Source organism: Girardinichthys multiradiatus, chromosome 8, assembly GCF_021462225.1.
Source record: "Girardinichthys multiradiatus isolate DD_20200921_A chromosome 8, DD_fGirMul_XY1, whole genome shotgun sequence".
Lineage (NCBI taxonomy): Eukaryota > Metazoa > Chordata > Actinopteri > Cyprinodontiformes > Goodeidae > Girardinichthys > Girardinichthys multiradiatus.
Window position 1 is genome coordinate 19318473 of NC_061801.1, and position 20106 is coordinate 19338578.

Consider the following 20106-nt stretch of genomic DNA (forward strand, 5'->3'; position numbering starts at 1 on the left):
TGCATTACGTTTAGAATGGAGTAAATAGTGTAAAAAACGGAAATTGTTTTGCTTATTTTTATATTGAAAAAATATTTAAAGAAAGCACAGATTAAGATAAACAGAATGGAGAAATGTTGGTTGGTAACTGGATTTGATGATATTAATGACAACGACAGCAGTTGGGCCACAGAGTCTCATCATTTAAATCTCAAAAACAATATCCGTTCGTCTCAGTAAAAACCTTTCTGCTTTAAATTCAACCGAGCTTCATCATGGCGACTTCCACCTGCAGGGTTGCCAGATCTGATTGACGGTCTCCAGCCCAAACACTACGTAAAACCCGCCAACATCAGTAAAAACCAGCCCAAATCGTAACCCCACTTGACTATCATAATAAAGATGTTTTTTTTTTTTAAATAATGAAGTTGCACTTGGGTTTCTGTGTTACAAGAGTTGCTACGAGCTTTCGAGTCATCTGGGACAGTGGCAATCCACGATTTTAGCTCCAGATCCTCTTATCCCTTTCTTTATATTTCTTAGTATTTCCCCCCTTGAGCATAATGCCTTCTCTCAACATCAAGTCAAAGCTTAAAAGAAATGGGCTTTAGGTCAAGTTAAACTACTAACCCTATTATGTTCTTTTACAATTGACATTAACCAATATAGTTTAGTAGCACTTGGTTAACCAATGACTGAATCCTCTCCATTTCAAAATAAATGAAGTAGTAATAAAAGTGCAAGGACACATTTTATTGAAAGCTGTACGTTTGTAATATTCTGTCATACCATTACAACTATTTTGATGGAATTTTATGAATGCTTTCTAAAACCCACCAAATTTGTAAAAAACAGCCCAAATTTGAACAACCAGCCCAATCTGGCAACACTGTCCACCTGCTTCCTAACCGACGACGTCACGGACGTAGAGGTTACCACTCACATTTCGTCATTACGCAATGGGTGGCGACGTGGAAAACATGGTGGAAAGGAGTACGTAGAGTGAGGCTAGCATTGTAAATGACTTTAATTTCAAATACTTCCCTCTGATGAACTAAACACAGCAAACAGACGGTATAAAACTGCTTCCTTGCAGGGAAACACTTGGTTATTAACGCAGCTGGAAGCCAACAGGAGCCAGAGAAACTGCGAGAAGCTTTTATGACAGGTAAACGGAGCTGTCAGCTGATTGGAAACCAGGAGTAAACGTTAGCTTCTTTTCTCAAAAATAACTCGCTAACTAGCTGTGAAATCCTCCCTTCAACCACCAACTAACCACGATGTGTTTCAGTGCTGGTCGACACCAGTCAGTTTTCTTCGTTCACCGTCAGAGTTGCTGAGGCGCTCCCTAATTCCTTCAGTTAAAGCCAGAAACTCGCTAACGTTAACCGGGAGGATAAACTATTCTGAAGTTTGTCAGTGACGAAATGAACATAAGAAATGCATCATGCTAATATGTATTTATAAGCTTTTATTTCCACCGCGTGTCATTAGGTTAATACTGTAACAAGTACAATTTACAGTTTATGGTTGAAGACTACTGTGTACATCTGATGTGCTCTAATTCATTGTAGCCAGCTGCACCTGTTTACAGAAGGCGTGCCATTAAAAGACAACTAAAAACGTCCTGGTTGATAAGGCCCTATCCTGTTCTGAGTGTCTTCGATGAACAAATGGTCAGCGGTGGACTAGAGTGCATGTATAGCAGAGGGAGATGCAGAAACACATAGTGCACATTTACAGTCAGCATCTTAACACTAGAGGTGCACCGATTGCCAATAATTTTTGGGTGGTTGTAACTTTAGATGTTTGGAAAGATCTGATCTGAGAGTTCAGGTAAGTTGAGTCTAATTTTTGTCATGTGTTTGTCTTCTTGTTCAGTAAATATATTATTAACTTTCTGTCTTCTTGTGTTCATAGTAGAGGTGCACAATTGATCTAATCACAGTTGTCATCCCAATATCAGTGTGTTCAATACACTCCTACCAGTCTTTTCTGGGTTATTATAATTGTGGCACAATATATTTACGTTTTCCATGCCAGTGTTACATCCTGTTAGTTGGATGGACTTTTACTGCTCCTGATGCCCACATTGAGTGTAGAGTTTGCTTAAGCTCACATCCAGTGATGGGAACATCCCGATGACAAAGAGTAGCAAACAATATAGGAGTTAATAGCCTTTAATAGTAATATAATCAACAATAATATTGCAATTGCATGCTTTTGTTTGTCATAGAGAAATTTCAATGTTAAAAGCTTCGCATTTTATCCAAAATGATTTCAAGCACGGGTCTGCAACTCCAGTCCTGGAGTGCCCTTTGTCCTGCAACTTTGGGATGCATCCTTGCTCCAACATACCTGAATCAAAAGGCTAAATTACCTCCTTGGTAAGTTTTGGAAAGGCCTGGTCAGTAACCCTTTGTTGTTGTTTTTTTTTAGATTCAGGCGTGTTGGAACAGGGATGCGTCCAAAAGTTGCAGAACAGTGGGACTCAAGAACTGGATTTACAGACTCCTGCAATATGCTCCGTCCTATCAGTCCAATTGTAGAGTCAAATTCAGTTACCTACATTCCAATTTGACTATAATTAAATACAATAAAGCCAAATTCACTTGATCATTTAATATCAGTTGGTAAAATATTCTTGATTTAAGGAAGCCTAGTGCATTGCATTGAATTAGGGCAGGGTGATGTAGGCTAAAACTGTTTTGCTACGTTTTTCTGTCTAGAATGTTGCTCATAATTAGCACAACATGTTTTCTTTTTTTGTTTTATTTTAGGCACTAGTTGGCTTTTATTTTTGTCAATCCCCACACGTCAACGGGCCGGGACTGGAACCCTTACATGGGTCGCACGTTTAACTCCTGCGAACCACCGCGGCCCATGATACATTTTCAGATCAAAAGTCTAGTTTCTAAGAAAGTATCTGTTTCAATATGAACTTAAACAAAAATCAAAATAAGTAATAAATCTTTAATTAAAAAAAATGACATTTATTTTTAAAGATATTTTTTTTGGCACTAGTGGCGTTTATTTTTTTGATTTTTTTGACAGTAGGCAGAAAGGAAAGAGGGGTAGAGAGAGGGGGTCCGGGACTCGAACCCTGGACAGCCGCTTTGAGGACTATAGCCTCTGCATATGGTTGCACGCTTTCGCCCGTACACCATCAGCGCCACGCCCAAACAAAAAAAGACATTTATTTTCAAAAATTGTCATAAACTGCACACCAAATTCCCTTAAGAATTGCTTGACCTTATGATTTAATATCTCCACTTTCTCAACAAGCAATATATTGATGTACAAATCCGAAGTACAAATATGTCTGAGTACAAACAGAAAACCATGCAAGTCAAGTTCATACTACTGTTTACAATCTCTTCTCGATCTTGTAAAAATGGTGGCAGCATGTATTGTCTTTCTTGAATTTTAAGGCCTGACTTTATCGTTATTATTGAAGTTTTCTGTTTCTCAATAGTTCAAATAAATGGTTTATTGCTCGTCACTACATCTAGTCATTAGACCCTTTCACATCATCCCTTCATTCTGGTATCTATTTGGGGTTTTTTTTGCGGCTTGTGACCAATAGTACTCCCCTGTTGTCGCAAACCTGTAACTACTATGAACTATGGGATTGCGGAGCCAGTTAAATGACAAAGTGGAAAGACAAGCAGCAGTGTCAGTCTGCACTTGGACACAGAGGAGAGACACTGGTTAATCCTCTATTGTCTGTCTGATCTGAGAAATATATTGATCAGCAGAATATGATGCAAGTTATGTTGTTGATGATTCTAAAAACTTTGTATTTAAAGCGACGAATTCATTTTGGACATCCTGCATAAGAACCACGACAGCCTTGTGGGAATATCTTATGCCTATTGGTCAGGTGATTGTTGTGAGCTGTTAGGTTCTGTAGTCCCAGCTGCATGATCTGAACGCACACATGGCCTCAGTGGATGGGTTTGGATGATGTGAAAGGGTCAAGTGATGATAATGTGTTTGTAGTTGCATGTTTGATGTGGCAACAGAAGAAAGGAGCGACTCCTAAAGCTCTGGTTGTGTTGTTAAATTATCTGTTGTGTTATAACTGTATGCGTGTGCGGCTTTATGTTAGTAACTAATACGTTTGTCAGTGAGTCTAAAACAATAAGCATTAAAAGAAAACCTTTGGCCTGTATATTACTGAACCGGTAAATGAGCAGCCAACCATAGAAAGAATCCTGTTTCCTTCCTTCTGCTTCTTAAGACTTTATTGTTAAATGTGCAGATGTTTGAATGTTAGGTGCATATAGGGAAAGCTAATAGTCCATGCAGAATATAATTTGTTAACAAATTGGAACTTAAAAAGAACAAATTGCTTAAATGTATGCATTTTAAAATAATTTCATCACATTAAATTCTTAATAAGATGTTTTTCATTTTTTTCTAGCATTTGGTACATGCCCAGTAAATAAGGACTGAAGATTGGCAGGTCTGGCTGAAAGAAGCCAGGAAATATGGGTGCAAACACCAGCCAGGTCACTGACCTGTCCGATAACGCCAGCCTCAAGGCCCTGGTGGGCACAGAGTCCATATCTGAAAATGACCCCTTCTGGAACCAGCTCATCTCCTTCACCTTTATCAGTCCTACGAACAGGTAAAAGAGACAAAGAAACATCCTGAGCCTCTCACTCATCCCCATTTCCATGTGTGTATTACTAAAAAGCAATAGATCAATCATTACAGCTTCCAGTATGTGTTGCTTTTTATTGTTCATTTAACTAATTAGTCCTACAATATTTGCTGCAAGTGAATGCAATTTGAAATAGTTTTTATGCCTAGGTCGTGTACGCCAATTTCTTTAAAATAAACTGATAATGAGAATAACTTAAAGCCTGAGTTTAAGATTTAATTTTGTTGTCTAACAGAGAAGTTAGCCGATCCATGTCATGGTGACATGAACATATTTTTCTGACTTAGGAACTTGATGACGATGTCTTTGTCCTTTTAGTTGCATAACAGGTTAGTATTAATAAGTCCATAGACACTCCTCACACCACGTCTTTAAAACTTGGGAAAACATAAAAAATTTTTATTCAGTTCTTGCATGCTTTTGGCACACCGTGACAAAGTCCTTCAAAGTGTCCAGGATGTAACATTAAGTTATAAAGGGATGTTTGCAGAGCTCAAAAGATTAATGATCCATCTGGCTTTCTGTTATGCTTGTGATTTTAGTTAACAGTTAACATGCAGGTCCCTTTATAAAGAACACAGCATTCCTGCTTGTAGTTGGAAAATGATTGTTTTTTGAATATTGATCCATTTGAAGAGCCTTTGTCATTACAGTGGTTCTCTTTCAGGTTTATGGAAGGATTCACAGAATCTACTTGAGACAGGATGAGATTAAATCAGCTGTGATCTGTTGTGGCAAAATGTTGATAGCAGATTCCTTAAGGCTTTTAAGATAATCCTCCATGGGTTAGCATTGATCCATTAAGTTAATTTTCTTTGCTTAGTGTCCTAGTTAAAACATCAAGGTGAAATGACATCTAAAGGAATAATTTGGCATTTGTTGTAACTTGGACTTTAGATTTTACTTGCATTGTCCTCAAGGGGAAGTTCTTCTTCTTCACAGCACTGCACCTATTTAGGAGAACATAGACGGATGTAACAGCCCAATAACAATGAAACATTATCAGCTGTAAAATGCTCTGTGTGTTAAAATGTTAAAAGTTAGAAATAAAAGACAACCTGAGAAAATGTAAAAAGCAGTTTTCAGCTGATGATTTTCTTTATTATAGAAAAAACAAAACAATTCAAACAAATTTGGGTCTGCTTGTAAAGGTAATTTTGACCCACTCATCTTTGAAGAATTGCTTGAATTCAGCCACATTGGAGGGTTCATAGGTGGGCTTGCTGAAGTGTGCTGTGGATCACTGTCCAGCTGCATTAAACATGAGTGCTTGAGCTTTAGGTTGGAAGCTAATAGCTCTTCAGTCCCCCTTAGGATTTTCTGAGAGTAGAATTCATCCAGGTCCTGAAGTAGCAGAGCAACCCCAGACCATCACACCAACACCAACATATCTGACCACATGTAGGATGTTCTTTTTCTGAAATGCTGTTACTTTTGTGCCAGGTGTATCAGCATAAGCAATTTCTAAAAGTTAAAACATTCCCCAAACAGTCCACAGAACATTTCTCCAAAACGTTTTGGGATCATTAAGATTTTTCTTTTGGTCACCAGAGTTTGTTTTTTTGGGGGGTTTTTGTCTTGAAACTCTCCTTTAGATACCATTTTTTTGGCAGTCTGACCTAAACAGAGGCAAGTGACGCCTGCAGTTAGGGCTGCACAATATATCTCAAATATATCTTTATTGCAATATCAGTGTGTGCAATATTCATATGCAAAGGACTGTTTGGAGTGCAGTAATTGTTGGCTAATATATTCCATGTGTTATTAACTTGCATCTTACATGCTAATGGGATATTTAACTCATTTTAAAGAGTCTAACACCAGCAGAGGCTGAAACTGGACACACGTGAGCATAGTGTAGAAAGCACAGATGAGAAAGAAGAAAAATTTATATCGCAACTAATGTCGTGATCTCAATATAATCACCATCGCAAGATTTTCTGATATCATGCAGCCCCACCTGCAGTGCGTGGGGCTGCATGTAATTGTGACAAGTATACACGGTGCTTTGTAAATGCTTTTGTAACCGTTTCCATACTGAAAGATGGCAGTGACTTTCTTTCTCAGCTGTTCCTTCAATTGTTTTTAGATCGGAGCATGACGTATTGCTTTTTGAGATCCTTTAGCCTAGTTAAGATGTTGTAAGATGGTTTCTATCTATTTCTTGAGTCTACAGTCTGGCTGTAAGCCGGTCTGGGTGTGGCAGGTGAAATTGAACTCAGCTTTCCAAAAATGTGGTCTATCACAGTTAATTCACAAGCTACCAAAAAGGTTAAACTGCTCAGCTTAACCTTGTCTGATATTAAACATAGTTTGATTTAAAACATTGTGACCTAACAGAAGAAATCTGTAAAGGAGCAAGAACTTCTGAATTACACATACTGTAAAAAGACACGACAAACTTCACCACCCCATCCATCTTTAACCACAGAACAGTTCTGATCACATTCAACCCTCAATGAGGGTTCTCCAATGGTGGGCCCTCATGATGAGCATAGATGAACAGGGAGTAGTGTGTGAAATTGGGTTCAGTAGAGATTGTGATGTGCATGATGGCCTTGTTTTTAAGTCTGGTTAGATTGATTGATTGTAGGAATACCCTTTAGATTTAGATATAGAAATGCAGCTTTATCGAGTAACCAAGATGCTTTATGTCCCTTAGAAACGGACAAACACGTCGATCCTCTTCCTGAAACGAAGCAGACGTGCAAAAAAATGCTCAAGCTGCCTTTTGCATCCCTTTTGTTTTATCAGCAAAACAAGATTGTCTTACAAGGTGTAAATGCAACCAGTCAGCTACTTATTCCAGGAGAAAAAGGGCTTCCAAACATAGGTGTTGTAAAATCTTACGTTAATTAAAATGGTGTTTTTCTGACTAGCCTTAACAGGAAGTTAGCAACTGGTTTGCCCCACTTTTATTTGACCGCTTGGTGCCGTCTTCAGACAGACAGAATCAGTTTTATGGTAAAGATCATCTCCCTTCTCCAGTTTCCAACGAAGGCTTCCAGGAAGGCTTTGGGAACAGATGACCTAAAACAATATTTTTTTATGCGTATTCATTTTGCTTTGAACAGAAGCATGAATTACTTTATATTTTATTTAGAGAGTGTTATCTGAGCAGTGAGCAGTATGTTTTATTGTTTTAAGATTGTTTAATATGTTTAATTTAAAAAAAGTAGTTTGTCTAAATGTAATTATGCATCATTCTTTGAATTGATTGATTATTAAGTTCAGAATGAGCTCTATTACTCGTACTTGTCGTCTTCCGCTTTATCCGGGACCGGGTTGCGGGGGCTGCAGACTCAGCAGAGACATCCAGACGTCCCTCTCCCCAGACACCTCCTCCGGGGGGAGCCCAAGGCGTTCCCAGGCCAGCCGAGAGACATAGTCCCTCCAGCGTGTCCTGGGGTGTTCCCTGGGCCTCCTCCCGGTGGTACGTGCCTGGAACACCTCCCAAGGAAGGCGTCCAGGAGGCATCCGGTATAGATGCCTGAGCCGCCTCAACTGGCTCCTCTCGATGTGGAGGAGCAGTGGCTCTACTCCGAGCCCCTCCCGGATGGCCGAGCTCCTCACCCTAAGGGAGTGCCCGGCCACCCTACGGAGAAAGCTCATTTCAGCCGCTTTCGGTCATGACCCAAAGTTCATGGCCATAAGTGAGGGTAGGAACATAGACCGACCGGTAAATCGAGAGCTTCGCTTTTCAGCTCAGCTCTCTCTTCACCACAACGGACCGGCACAGCGCCCCCATTACTGTGGCAGCCGCACCAATCCGTCTGTCGATCTCCCGCTCCATTCTTCCCTCACTCGTGAACAAGACCCCGAAACACTTTAACTCCTCCACTTGAGACAGGAACTCCCCTCCAACCTGAAGAGGACAAGCCACCCTTTTCCGGTCGAGAACCATGGCCTCGGACTTGGAGGAGCTGATCTTCATCCCAGCCGCTTCACACTCGGCTGCGATCCGCCCCAGCGCATGCTGTAGGTCTTGGCTAGAGGGGGCCAACAGGACCACGTCATCCGCAAAAAGAAGAGACGAAATCCACTGGTCCCCAAACCAGACCCCCTCCGGCCCTTGGCTGCGTCTAGAAATCCTGTCCATAAAAGTTATGAACAGGACCGGTGACAAAGAGCAGCCCTGTCGGAGTCCAACATGCACTGGAAACAGGTCCAACTTAGTGCCGGCAATGCGAACCAAACTCCTGCTCCGCTTGTACAGAGACCAGATGGCCCCTAATAAAGGGCCCCCGATTCCATACTCCTGGAGCACCCCCCACAGGGCATCACGAGGGACACAGTTGAATGCCTTCTCCAGGTCCACAAAAGACATGTTGGGCAAACTCCCATGAACCCTCGAATACCCTGTAGAGGGTATAGAGCTGGTCCAGTGTTCCACGGCCGGGACGAAAACCACACTGCTCCTCCTGAAGCCGAGGTTCGACTATCGGTCGGACTCTCCTCTCCAATACCCTGGCGTAGGCCTTACCAGGGAGGCTGAGGAGTGTGATCCCCCTGTGGCTGGAACACACCCTCCAGTCACCCTTCTTATTAAGGGGGACCACCACCCCAGTCTGCCAGCCCAGAAGCACTGGGCACTGTCCCAGGGGTGCCGGACGGTTTGCCAGAATCGCTTTGGGGCAAACCGGTAGTCCTTCTCCATGGCCTCACCGAACTCCTCTCAGGTCCGAGTTTTTGCCTCTGCCACCGCCCGGGCCGCGGCACGCTTGGCCCCACGGTACCCGTCAGCCGCCTCAGGAGTCCCACAAGCCAACCACAGCCGATAGGACTCCATCTTCAGCTTGACAGCGTCCCTTACTGCTGGTGTCCAACACCGGGTTCGGGGATTGCCGCTGCGACAGGCACCGCAGACTTTACGACCGCAGCTACGGGCGGCAGCATCAACAATAGATGCGGAGAACATGGTCCACTCGGACTCTATGTCTCCAACATCCCCTGAGATCTGGTCAAAGCTGTCCCGGAGGTGAGAGTTGAATACATCCCTGGCCAAGGGGTCCGCCAGACGTTCCCAGCAGACCCTCACTATGCGCTTGGGCCTGCCAAGTCTGTCCAGCTTTCTCCTCCTCCAGCGGATCCAACTCATCACCAGGTGGTGATCAGTGGACAGCTCAGCCCCTCTCTTCACCCGAATGTCCAAAACATGCGGCCAAAGGTCTGATGATACGACAACAAAGTCGATCATTGACCTCCTGCCTAGGGTGTCCTGGTGCCAAGTCCACTGATGGACACCCTTATGTTTGAACATGGTGTTCATTATGGACAATCCGTGACTAGCACAGAAGTCCAATAACAAAACACCACTTGGATTCAAATCGGGGAGGCCATTCCTCCCGATCACGCCTCTCCAGGTGTCACTGTCAGGTGTCTTGTTTTTTGTGTTGGAATTTAAAATAAGGGCATCACAGATTACAATTTGTAAATGAAAGAATTAGTGAATTATGTTCATGTTGAATAATCCAGTCTATATTTGATAAGTCTTGGTATTATAGGTTTCGAAATAAAGATGATTTAAGTTTGCCAGATACCAATAAATAGCTGTGAAATAGTGCTTTACCACTCTGCAAAGTCAAAAGCCAACTCAAACATCATATTGTTTGATGATTAGAGAAAAACAACTATTAGGTAAATGCTTTGTCCTCAGCTGCCAGAAAACTGCTGTAAAAATCTAAACATTGAAGTCTGAAAAAGTATGTAGTTTAGAAATGGAAAGTTTGTCTAAACCTTGTTAAATACACAGTTCCTAGAGCTGGAATTCACACACACACACACACACACGTCACAGCATGGCGTTAACCAGAACAGTCCTGGATGAAAACATTGTCGAGTATGAGTCAAATTTACAAATTGGATGATTATTTTTTGCGTCTTGTCGACCCACAAAAACGATGGAAACTCATATTATCACTGTGTTACCTTTAACACTAGTGTTTCTTTTTTTGTTTCACAGTGGAGACTCAAGGCTACTTGAAGAAGCTGTCATCCCGCTGGCCAAGACTCTAAGTATGTTGGCTTTTTACCTCAAAGTTGCATTTAAACTCTAAATAATTGCTAAGAAAAATAGCAATCTCTGTCTTTGTGAACTGTGGGCCAAAATAATATTCAGGTTTTTTTTTTTTTTTTCCTTTTTTTCCTCAAGTTCAAAACAATCCCAGAACGGGGAACTGCGGTGCTCTCGTGAGAGTTTTTCTGGGACGAACCAAAGAGCTGAAAATTTCTACAGAATGCCAGGAGTGAGTATGAGAGCATGTCTGAGGCAAAAATGAACCTGTCTCATTGCTCTGTTGCTTTTTAAAAAGAGGAAAATGCTGAGGGTGCAAATTGAAAACTACATTTACCGAGCTCCATTTTCATGAGGATTACTGATGCCAAAGTAACATAATGTTTAAGGTGACAGCTTTTTATTCCTGTCTTTTTTAGGAATCTCCATCCATTCTGCGACTTTCTCTCTTTTTTTTTTAACAAATCTGAATTGTATTCGCCAAAAACAACAGATTGATTTATGAAGCCTGTGTTAGCCATTTGAGTTAATTTGCGATGTGTGATTGAAGTTCTTTTACATTTTCTTATCTCTGTCTTTAAGCTTGGAGCAACATCTGTTTGTCTTTTTAGCTTTGTTGAAATAAACTCTTTGAATGTTTGGAATATCAGATTTGGAATTGAAGGTTTTAAATATTTTAGATATTTCCTACATATTCCTTGTGTTGTAGAGAAAAGATGGGTATTTCGATTCTGAAAATTGTTTTGCTGGAAGAGCACCAAATTAGTTAAATTATCTTATTAAGAGTACCTCTGGTTTATGCTTATCTTTTGTGCCTCCCAAAGGTACTTATATCCATTGACCTTTTTAACATTTTGATAAAACACAAACTTCAATGTATTATATGGGGATTTTTTTGTGATCAACTGTTGCCACTTTTCTATTCATGGTTCCTGCACCGCACGGCTCCACTCTACATCGGCACGAAACCTGTTGTGTACGGTGCAAAGTGAAATAAACACTGTGGTGCATCATGTCCTTCAACAATGAGATGGCAGAGTCCAGACCACCCGCCCATCCACAACTCGCTGGACGATGGCCATAAATGCCGTCCTAGATTTCAAGCCACCTCCACGGCTTTCCATTTGATCCGCTCCTGTCATTGTGGTCCCTAATGTTTCTGTAGTTGCTCTTGAGTTTTTGGAGCTTTTCCCAGAACTGCGGTGTGCGGCAAAAATCTGTAGCTTGTCAGTCTCTCCGCTACCTCGGCGAACACTTTCTCATGTCACTGACATACGGCTGACCATGCTCATGGCCAATCAGTGGACAGGAGTCTGTTCACATCGCATTTCCACCCTGCTCAGCCCCGTTGGGACCTGCTGATGAGCAGGTATCAAGAAAGCCAGTACCGAGCCGGAAAAGTGAGGATGGAAGCGATTACTAAACGGGCCGAGTGGAGTTGAGCCGGTCAAAGTAGAGCCTTAGGAAAGGGGCATATGATTAAATGCGTTCTAAAATGCATCTTCGGTTTAGATCGAAGCAAGCCCATGGGTTTGATGGCCTAGTCAAAGTCAAGAAATTCTGGCAAGACCATCTCGATCCAATCAAATTAAGTTTGAGCTTTTCTGCAAAAAAAGAGCAAAAAATTGTAAAACCATGCCTTAAGGATTGTACATGCAAATGCAGCAAGAGGTCATTCTACCGTATTGACTCACTTGGTCTGAGTAAACTATGTTCACCCCATCTTTCAGTATTTAATTTGTTTTTAAAGGCCATGTATTCTTTTCATCATGTACTGACATAAATTCCCAATTACATAAATAAATATGGATAAACATGTTGCACAGACAGGTGGAAAAAAACTACACAGCAAATATATCAAGATGTATTGTTCTCTTTCTCCGCTACAGTCAGTTATTCATCTGGCAGGCGCATAACGCACTGTTCATGATTCGCTGCCTGGTGAAGGTGTTCATCAGAGAGATGAGTGAGGAAGAGCTGCACCAACAGTTCTCCTACCAGGAGAGGGCGCCAGGCTCCTGTGGAGGTGAGGTCCATCAGCCTGAGCTGTAAAGGAGAATCATAAGGGAGCTAACAGTTTAATAATATAATGGCTTAAAATGTATTATGTTACAAAGCTGTAGAATATGATAATCTAAGGAACCTAAGAATGTGTTTGAGTCACTAATATAACTGAAAGTTTTGACATTCGATTTTACTTGGTGATTTAAATGGTTGTTGTATTTTAAACAGATTTATTAAGAAAAGAAATGTATTCTTTTGCAGTTAAGGTTTGAAAGCATGTATTACATTTCCGTTTTGTTGGGATACCTAATCAGCCCCATTTGAGAACTATATTAATTGTTACAAGCGTATAAAGTTAAAATGGGAGGAGGAAAAAGAACCAAATTGGAAGGATTCAGACAGAGAGAGAAATTAATGTGTGTGTCTCATATGTCCTTTTCCCACTAATGTAGAAACTGGGAGCGAGGACCTCCTGGAGGAGCTGTTGTTGAACCTCGTTCACCTGATTGTTGAAGTACCCTTGCTGTAAGTATATCTAAGTATGAGTGTGTAAGGATGTGAGTCGGAGACGCTTCAATTAAAACACACTCCTACATTGCATACTTTATAACCATAAGTCACAACACTCTCCAGTGCTCTGAGTCATTAGAGATTAGTAGTGGTTTAAGATAAGTTTGAACCGTCACTGTAGAAGTATATTGTCCCGTTAAACCAGTATGAATTCTTTGTTTTTACGTCATTAATGTGTTTTATGTTTGTAGTCCTACCCTTGATCGTTTACTTCTCATACCTGAGGAAAAAGGAAATCCATCACTGTCCATGCAAGCCTTGCACTAGCAGGCTAAAAGTGTAAGCTGGGATCACAAGCAGTTGTAAAATATAAAAAAGGAAAGGGTGTAGGAGAAACATCTGAAGGCAAAGAGAAAGTGATGTTAAGGTGAAAAGAAAAGGCTTGAAATGAAAGTTCATAAATGTTTCCAGTGAGTGGGAGAGAAGGGAACATACTGTTTGAAAAAGAAAATCAACCCTTACTCCCACTGGGCAGTGCACACACTAACTCTCTGAATTAATGAGGGAATATTTCAGTGAGTGGGTGGCTCATCAATGGGTGAATTATTTGACTGACAGTCTACAAGACATACATGGAGACTGCAGCTCTGCACACATCTCCTTTGCGCTCCACAGAGGCTTGTTAGCTGTGTCAAACCAGTTCACACAAACTAGCTGACATTTGGTATTTCCTCAATATGGTGGTGTCCACTTTCTTTTCTGTCGCCATGTCTGTACTGGGTCAATTCTGACATTCTTCTGTCTAATTCATTTCTCTCCAATCCTCCTTATCCTCTTTTTTTTTTTTTTTTTTGTCTCCGTTGTCTCCAGACATCGAGACCTGGCTCTTGTATAAATGCATTCAGCATTCCAACATTATTCATTGTTTCAAGCTTCGCTACTTTGTGGCTGTCAGCCCATTTCCTTCGTACGTGCTCCTGCTTTGGGAATCGGGCCATTCTTCTGGTACAGTCTCTCCAAACCTCCGGCAGACTTCTGCACCTTGTGTGTCATTGTTTCACTTGAGAGATGGATGCTTCTTTTTCCAGTCAAATGTGTAGAGCAGAAATGGTTGATCAAGTAACGGGTTATCAGCCTGGAAAAAAAGAATATTTAGATCATCTATTTATTGACACTTGTCATTTCAAAGCATCAGACTGGATTACCTGTACTTTTTTTTGCTTTACTGATAGGGATGCATAAAGTGGAAAAGAGGAAAATGTAAAGTCGATCCTTAAAAAAGGATGTTTTGGCCATAAATATTATTTAGATGTTTGTTGGGTCATGAAGTTAGAGTAGTTGCTTATTTCTTTTTTAACATTTGAAAACATTTCCATTTATTTTTCTATTGTTTTTCTCTTTTGATAATGGAGGTTTTTTTTTCTTATTTCGTAAACACTTTTAATCGCTTTTTGGATCTAAGCATCATATTGTTAATTGTGTCATTAAAAAAAATAATTATTAGAAGCTTAATAAAGACTAATTATGAGGTCATATGATATTAGCAGACACAAATTAATAGGCAGCTAGTTTTGTTATTGTACGATAAAGTAGTATTGGTTTTTTTTTGGTTTTTTTGTTATATGTGGAACTGTTTTTTGAAATACTCCTAATACCAGTAAAATAATCACTTATACCCGTATTCTATATTTTTTCCTATTAACTTTTTTCTCTTCCCCTTATTCTTGTCTCTAAGCATGAAATATTATTGTTAGAATAAAAAGCCGAACCCGAGTTAAAACTGTTTGTCTGCTAATTAAAGCAATGAATAGATTTCAGGTCCACATATGAAGTGATGTTTAAAGCTTTGTTTTCATTCTCTTTTTAAAAAGTCTGACTTAACTTATGCAAACAGCAGCGCATTTAAATATCACATATTCACTCAGAGATCTGTGGACAGTTTCTGATCTTTTGTTTCTGAGCTGTTCTGCCATTTAGATTTCTCTTTTTGAGCTGTAATTAACAACATTCATAACTCATTTAATCCTTCCTGCTGTGAGCGGTTATCAATAATTTATATTAGGAGCAGAGCCAACATCCCACTGTGTGTAGAGCTTTGTGTTGTATAACAGGGCTATACTATAGACAAAATGACTTGGAGTTGACAGTATAAACTGGCTTTTACATTTTATGTTTGCGACTAGAGTGATTAGCACAGTTAGCATAACTAACTGGAAACATTGGTTTCCCTTTAGAATGTAGAGCCTCATCTTAACTCTGAGATTTCCTAAAGGCTTACAAACATTTGCAAATAAAGCATGTTAAGTGGCAGACAGAAGCCCAAAGCTCGGAAGAATAAAACGGTCTGGTAGATGTTCAGTCTGCTGGTATCTTCTGAAGTTGGCTCCGGGGCAGTTTGCTCCTTGGCCAGTTGTGTGAAATGTCTCCCAGGCACACACAAATTGGTGTCAGCCATACAGTTTCCTTTTTAAATGGGTTCCTACAGCTTTTGGGCAATCCCCCGACTTAATTTTTTTTAAATTCATGGGACTCTTCCCTGAGAAACAACTTCTAACCAAAGACTGTTAGCCGGACCAGGTGGTGCTCACTTGGTTTGTTTACCGCTTGAAAAAAGATGGGATTTTTGAGTCATTCAAAAGTCAGATCTGACCGATTTCGGCCCAGCGGTTTCCTACAACCAGACAATTTGTCTGTGCATCTCTAGTAAATATTGATCCTTCCTGAAACGATCTGATTCTGTTCCTGCAGAGACATCACCTACAGCATCCTGTTTGAAGCAGTGACAACATTATTGATATTCTTCTCCTATCAACTCTTCCACAAAGACATCTTGCGGGATGGATTAATATACAAGCACATCATGAAGGGACGATGGTGAGAAATGCAGTCATTACTTTACTGTAAAACATCAATAACTTGAATCTAAATCCAAAGTTCAAGCAAAGGTTAAATTAAATAGATAAAGTCTCTGTTACATTGCTCTCAAGCTGATTGCAATACAGTCAAAGTTAAAAACACAGTGTTAAAACTGTCTTCTTGTACTTGGAAATAGCTTGAAAACTTTGGCTCTTGGTAGCTCTACCATACACAACAAGCAATATTTAATTTAAAGGTTGTATGAACCATTGTTTGCCCATCTAGCCATTCACAAGCACACACTAGGGACTAAAGCAGTTATCAGACTCTGAGAAAACAAAAAGTTACTCATTTTGAAGTTATTTGGGACAACGGAGAATCTTTCGAAGGATAGATCACATAATCCAAACAGTAGCACATGGTGGTGGCAGCATCATGCTGTGGTGGTGATTTTCTTCAGCTGGTCATAGCTGATGGTAGGATATATGGACCTAAATCCAGGAAAATCTAGGAAGAAAACCTGTTGGTGACTGCAGAGAACTTGCGACTATGTTGGAGGTTCACCTTCCAGCTAAACATACAGCTTGAGCTACTAAAGAATCGTTTAGATAAAAGTAGATTTAATGTCTTAGAATGGCTGATTTCAGTCTCCAGATGTGCAAACTAGCTGATATAGACATATCTCTAAAGACTTGGTGCTGTAGCTGCAGCCAAAGGTGATTATTGAGTCAAAAGGGTTGAATAGAAAAGCACCCTACAAATGCAACTCCGATTTTTATGTGTGTAAAATTTTGGAAAGCCGTGTATTCATTTTGCTGTCACTACTTCACATTTTTTCAGTACTTTGTGTTAGTCTTATCACATAATAACCCAATAAAATGCTTTAAAGTTTGTGATTTTTAATGTGGCAAAATGTGAAAAAGTTAAGAGGTATGAATAGTTTTGCAGGAGACTGTTTTTAACATTCTGCTGCTTTCTGTAATCCTGGACCAATTGGATTAAGGACATTTAAATTTAAAATCAGTATTTGTAACTTTTTTTGGTGCAACAAAACATTTATCAGGTTTTTTCTGAAAACTGTGCATTCAGAGATTTATAAATTATTGTTCGGACCTGTTTACTTCTCATTCCCCTAGTTTGGAGCTGACTAGTCGACTGGTGAAGACCCTGCTTTATAACTTCATCCGGCAGGAGAAATGCCCGCCTCCTGCAGCCCACATGTTTGAACCAAAAGCTGAAGGTGGCCTTCTTTATGGGCTGGCGTCCGGGGTGGCAAGTATGTGCACAAACATTTAGGCATTTTTTCACTCGTACCTTAGTTTGTATCCAGGTCACAAGGTTTTTTATTTATTGGAAAAATTTTATTGGAAATATTCACTTTATTGGCAGTCTTGTTTGTGTTGTCCTTCTAAATCTGTGATCTGTGACTTAAAGAAGAATAAGAATTAGCCAATTTAATTAATAATTAGTAGTTTTCCTTTTCACACTGTTTCTTGTAAATGAGTTTTTGGCTCCTGCAGGCCTGAAATATGTTCCAAGAAGACATTGTGCTCACATGCTGATTGCTTTTAAAAGCATCATAACATATCAAGCATTAATTGTTCATTTGCACACAAAAAAAAGTTGTAGTGAGTGTAAATTGAATGGAGTGCCAGTTATTTTCTTATTTTTGTTTATAGCCAAAGTGTGAGAGAAATCTGATTAATGTGGATGAGAATGATGAGTCAAAAATAAGCAGTGTCAGATTGCCGTGTATGTGTATTGAATATTTGTTTGAACATGAGAATAGGGCAGGGTTTCCCCCACGGATATATGCTCTTTGTTGGTTGTTGGTTGCAGATTCCTATCAGTGAGCAATCACCATTCAGCCCAGCCTGTCTGTCTGTGGCCGGTTGATCGGCTTGATGAGTTATGGTCCCATGTCCTGTTCTGTAATCCCCTAGAGCCCGCCTGTCTGTAGCCGCCTCCTTTACACACGCACACACACAGAGACCGACAAAGACACAAACTCTTTAATGCTTAAAGCTCAGAAATGCTTGTTTTCTTTCTGTGTCAAATGATTAAAAGCATGAGGAGATGGGGAAATTTGCAACAAATGGATGTTTTCCATGTGACTAGAATGAATTACTGTAGTATGTTTCTGCAGTTCTCAGTCTGTGTAAAAATACAAATCCTTTAACTTAAAATTATATCCGTTGTTTTTTTGCTGTTGCTGATTTAGCAACATACAGCCACCACATACTTCTGTTTTATTGGTCATTTATTAAATTCAAATTCAAAAATACTTTATTAAGCCCAAAAGTGAAATTAAATGTTGTTATAGCTCATATTATGAAGGTTTCTTCAAAGAGCCGTTGTAGATGCTGATGGCTGTGGGCAGGAAGGATCTCCTGTAGCGCTCCGTCTTACAGCAGATCTGAAGAAGCCTCTGACTAAAAAACACTCTGTTGTTGTAGGACAGTCTCATGAAGAGGATGCTCAGGGTTCTCCATAATGTTCTTCATTTTATGAAGAATCCTTCTTTACACAATGATCTCCAGAGGTTCCAGATGAGTCCCCAGAACAGAGCCAGCCTTCTTTATCAGCTTGTTGAGCTTTTTTAAGTCCCTGGCTCTGATGCTGCTTCCCCAGCAGATGATGGTAGAAGAGATCACACTCTCCACAACAGACTTATAGAAGATATGCAGCATCTTGCACTGAAGGACCTAAGCTTCCTCAAGAAGTACAGTCTGCTCTGTCCCTTCCACCAGCTCCCTGTACTCATCTTCTTGTCCAGCTCTGATCCACCCCACGACTACAGAGTAATCTGAGTATTTCTGCAGATGACAGGACTCTGTCCTTTACTGGAAGTCTGAGGTGCACAGAGTGAAAAGGAATGGTGAGAGTGAGAGTGTGTTGCTGACTACCTGGTTAGACACACAACCCTTCAGTCTCACACACTGTGGTCTGTTTGACAGGTACTCTTTGATCCAGGAGATCCACCTGAGTCTTCTGGAGTTCCTTCTTTTTTTTTTTTTTACCACATCCTGTCTGGCAGAGCAGCGCTCAGAATCGTTGTCTAAGTGCCAAGAAAAAGCCCAACAGATTTACTTTCACAAGTGGAGCATTACAGCTAACGCTTTAAAGCTCTGCTTGATATGTATAAAAAGAATCTTTATTAGAAACTCCTTTGGGATTATGTCAATTGCAGCGGACACAGACAGAAATGAAAAGGGGAAAAAAACACGAAAGAGAGAAAGGGGGCAAAAAGGAAAAGAGGAAAGAAGGAGAATAGAATGGAGGAAAGAAAGAAGGATGAAGAGAATACAAAATAACACCCTGCTTGCTTCTACACCTGCAGAAACATTCATATTAACAGCTTTTTTACCGAAAAGTGCACAGTACTTATGAATGCGGCTCAATATAGAACATTTGTGTATCTGTTAACACTTGAATCTAAACACCTGTGGGTCTGAGTGTGAGCGCGCATGTGTATTCAAGGTTTCTCCATTAAAAATATGCAATAGTGAGTGTGAGGAGCCACAGACTTGCCCCCCTGGACCCGGGATAGATACGGAGGAGATCCGAGCCACAGACATCCAAAGGACCCCCAGAGCACAGGAACACCAGGAGAACCACCGCCGGGACTACCGTAACCCCCAGAGAGGAGCAGGGGAGAGTCCCAGGGGAACCACCCTGGTGGGGGCCGCGTTCCCCACCACGCCCCCGCAACCACACAGACACACCACATCACTGCCACTGCAACAATAGCCCAGGTAGAAACATTATCCAGCTCAGCTCTACAATCATCGCTCAGCCGATCCAGATGCCGGTGACCCCACATCCAAGAAGAGGACACAACCCCCTCACCCCACACACTGCAGTCCCCCATGCCACCCTCTAGCCCGCCGCCCTGATCCCCCCCCCCAGACACAATGGCAAGCAGAGCAGCACACCGCCAAGCCCACCCAACCATTCAGCCACCGTCAGCAGCCCCAGCCCATCAGTCTGTGAGAGGGAAACATGCACCTGCAGGGTAACTGAGCCGGGCAGGCCAACTGCTCCAGGCCAAGCACATCCCACCAGCCGCCCCATT

At 40.9% G+C, this 20106-nt stretch overlaps 1 protein-coding gene across 4 annotated transcripts in view; it reads left to right on the plus strand.

Moving 5' to 3' along the window:
• Nucleotides 1-908: 908 nt before the first annotated feature.
• Nucleotides 909-20106, plus strand: part of dym (dymeclin) — a 71256-nt gene continuing 52058 nt past the window's right edge. The window contains exons 1-9 of one of the 4 annotated variants that reach the window (XM_047372839.1): nucleotides 909-972; nucleotides 1076-1147; nucleotides 4406-4612; nucleotides 10611-10663; nucleotides 10800-10893; nucleotides 12551-12687; nucleotides 13118-13190; nucleotides 15924-16049; nucleotides 17168-17307. In XM_047372839.1, coding sequence (XP_047228795.1) covers nucleotides 4473-4612; nucleotides 10611-10663; nucleotides 10800-10893; nucleotides 12551-12687; nucleotides 13118-13190; nucleotides 15924-16049; nucleotides 17168-17307 — 763 coding nt within the window. In that variant the 5' untranslated portion in view covers nucleotides 909-972; nucleotides 1076-1147; nucleotides 4406-4472. Of the gene's footprint in view, nucleotides 1148-1647; nucleotides 1816-4405; nucleotides 4613-10610; nucleotides 10664-10799; nucleotides 10894-12550; nucleotides 12688-13117; nucleotides 13191-15923; nucleotides 16050-17167; nucleotides 17308-20106 lie in introns of those variants that run through there. The other 3 variants (XM_047372838.1, XM_047372837.1, XM_047372840.1) reach the window with 3 other exon arrangements.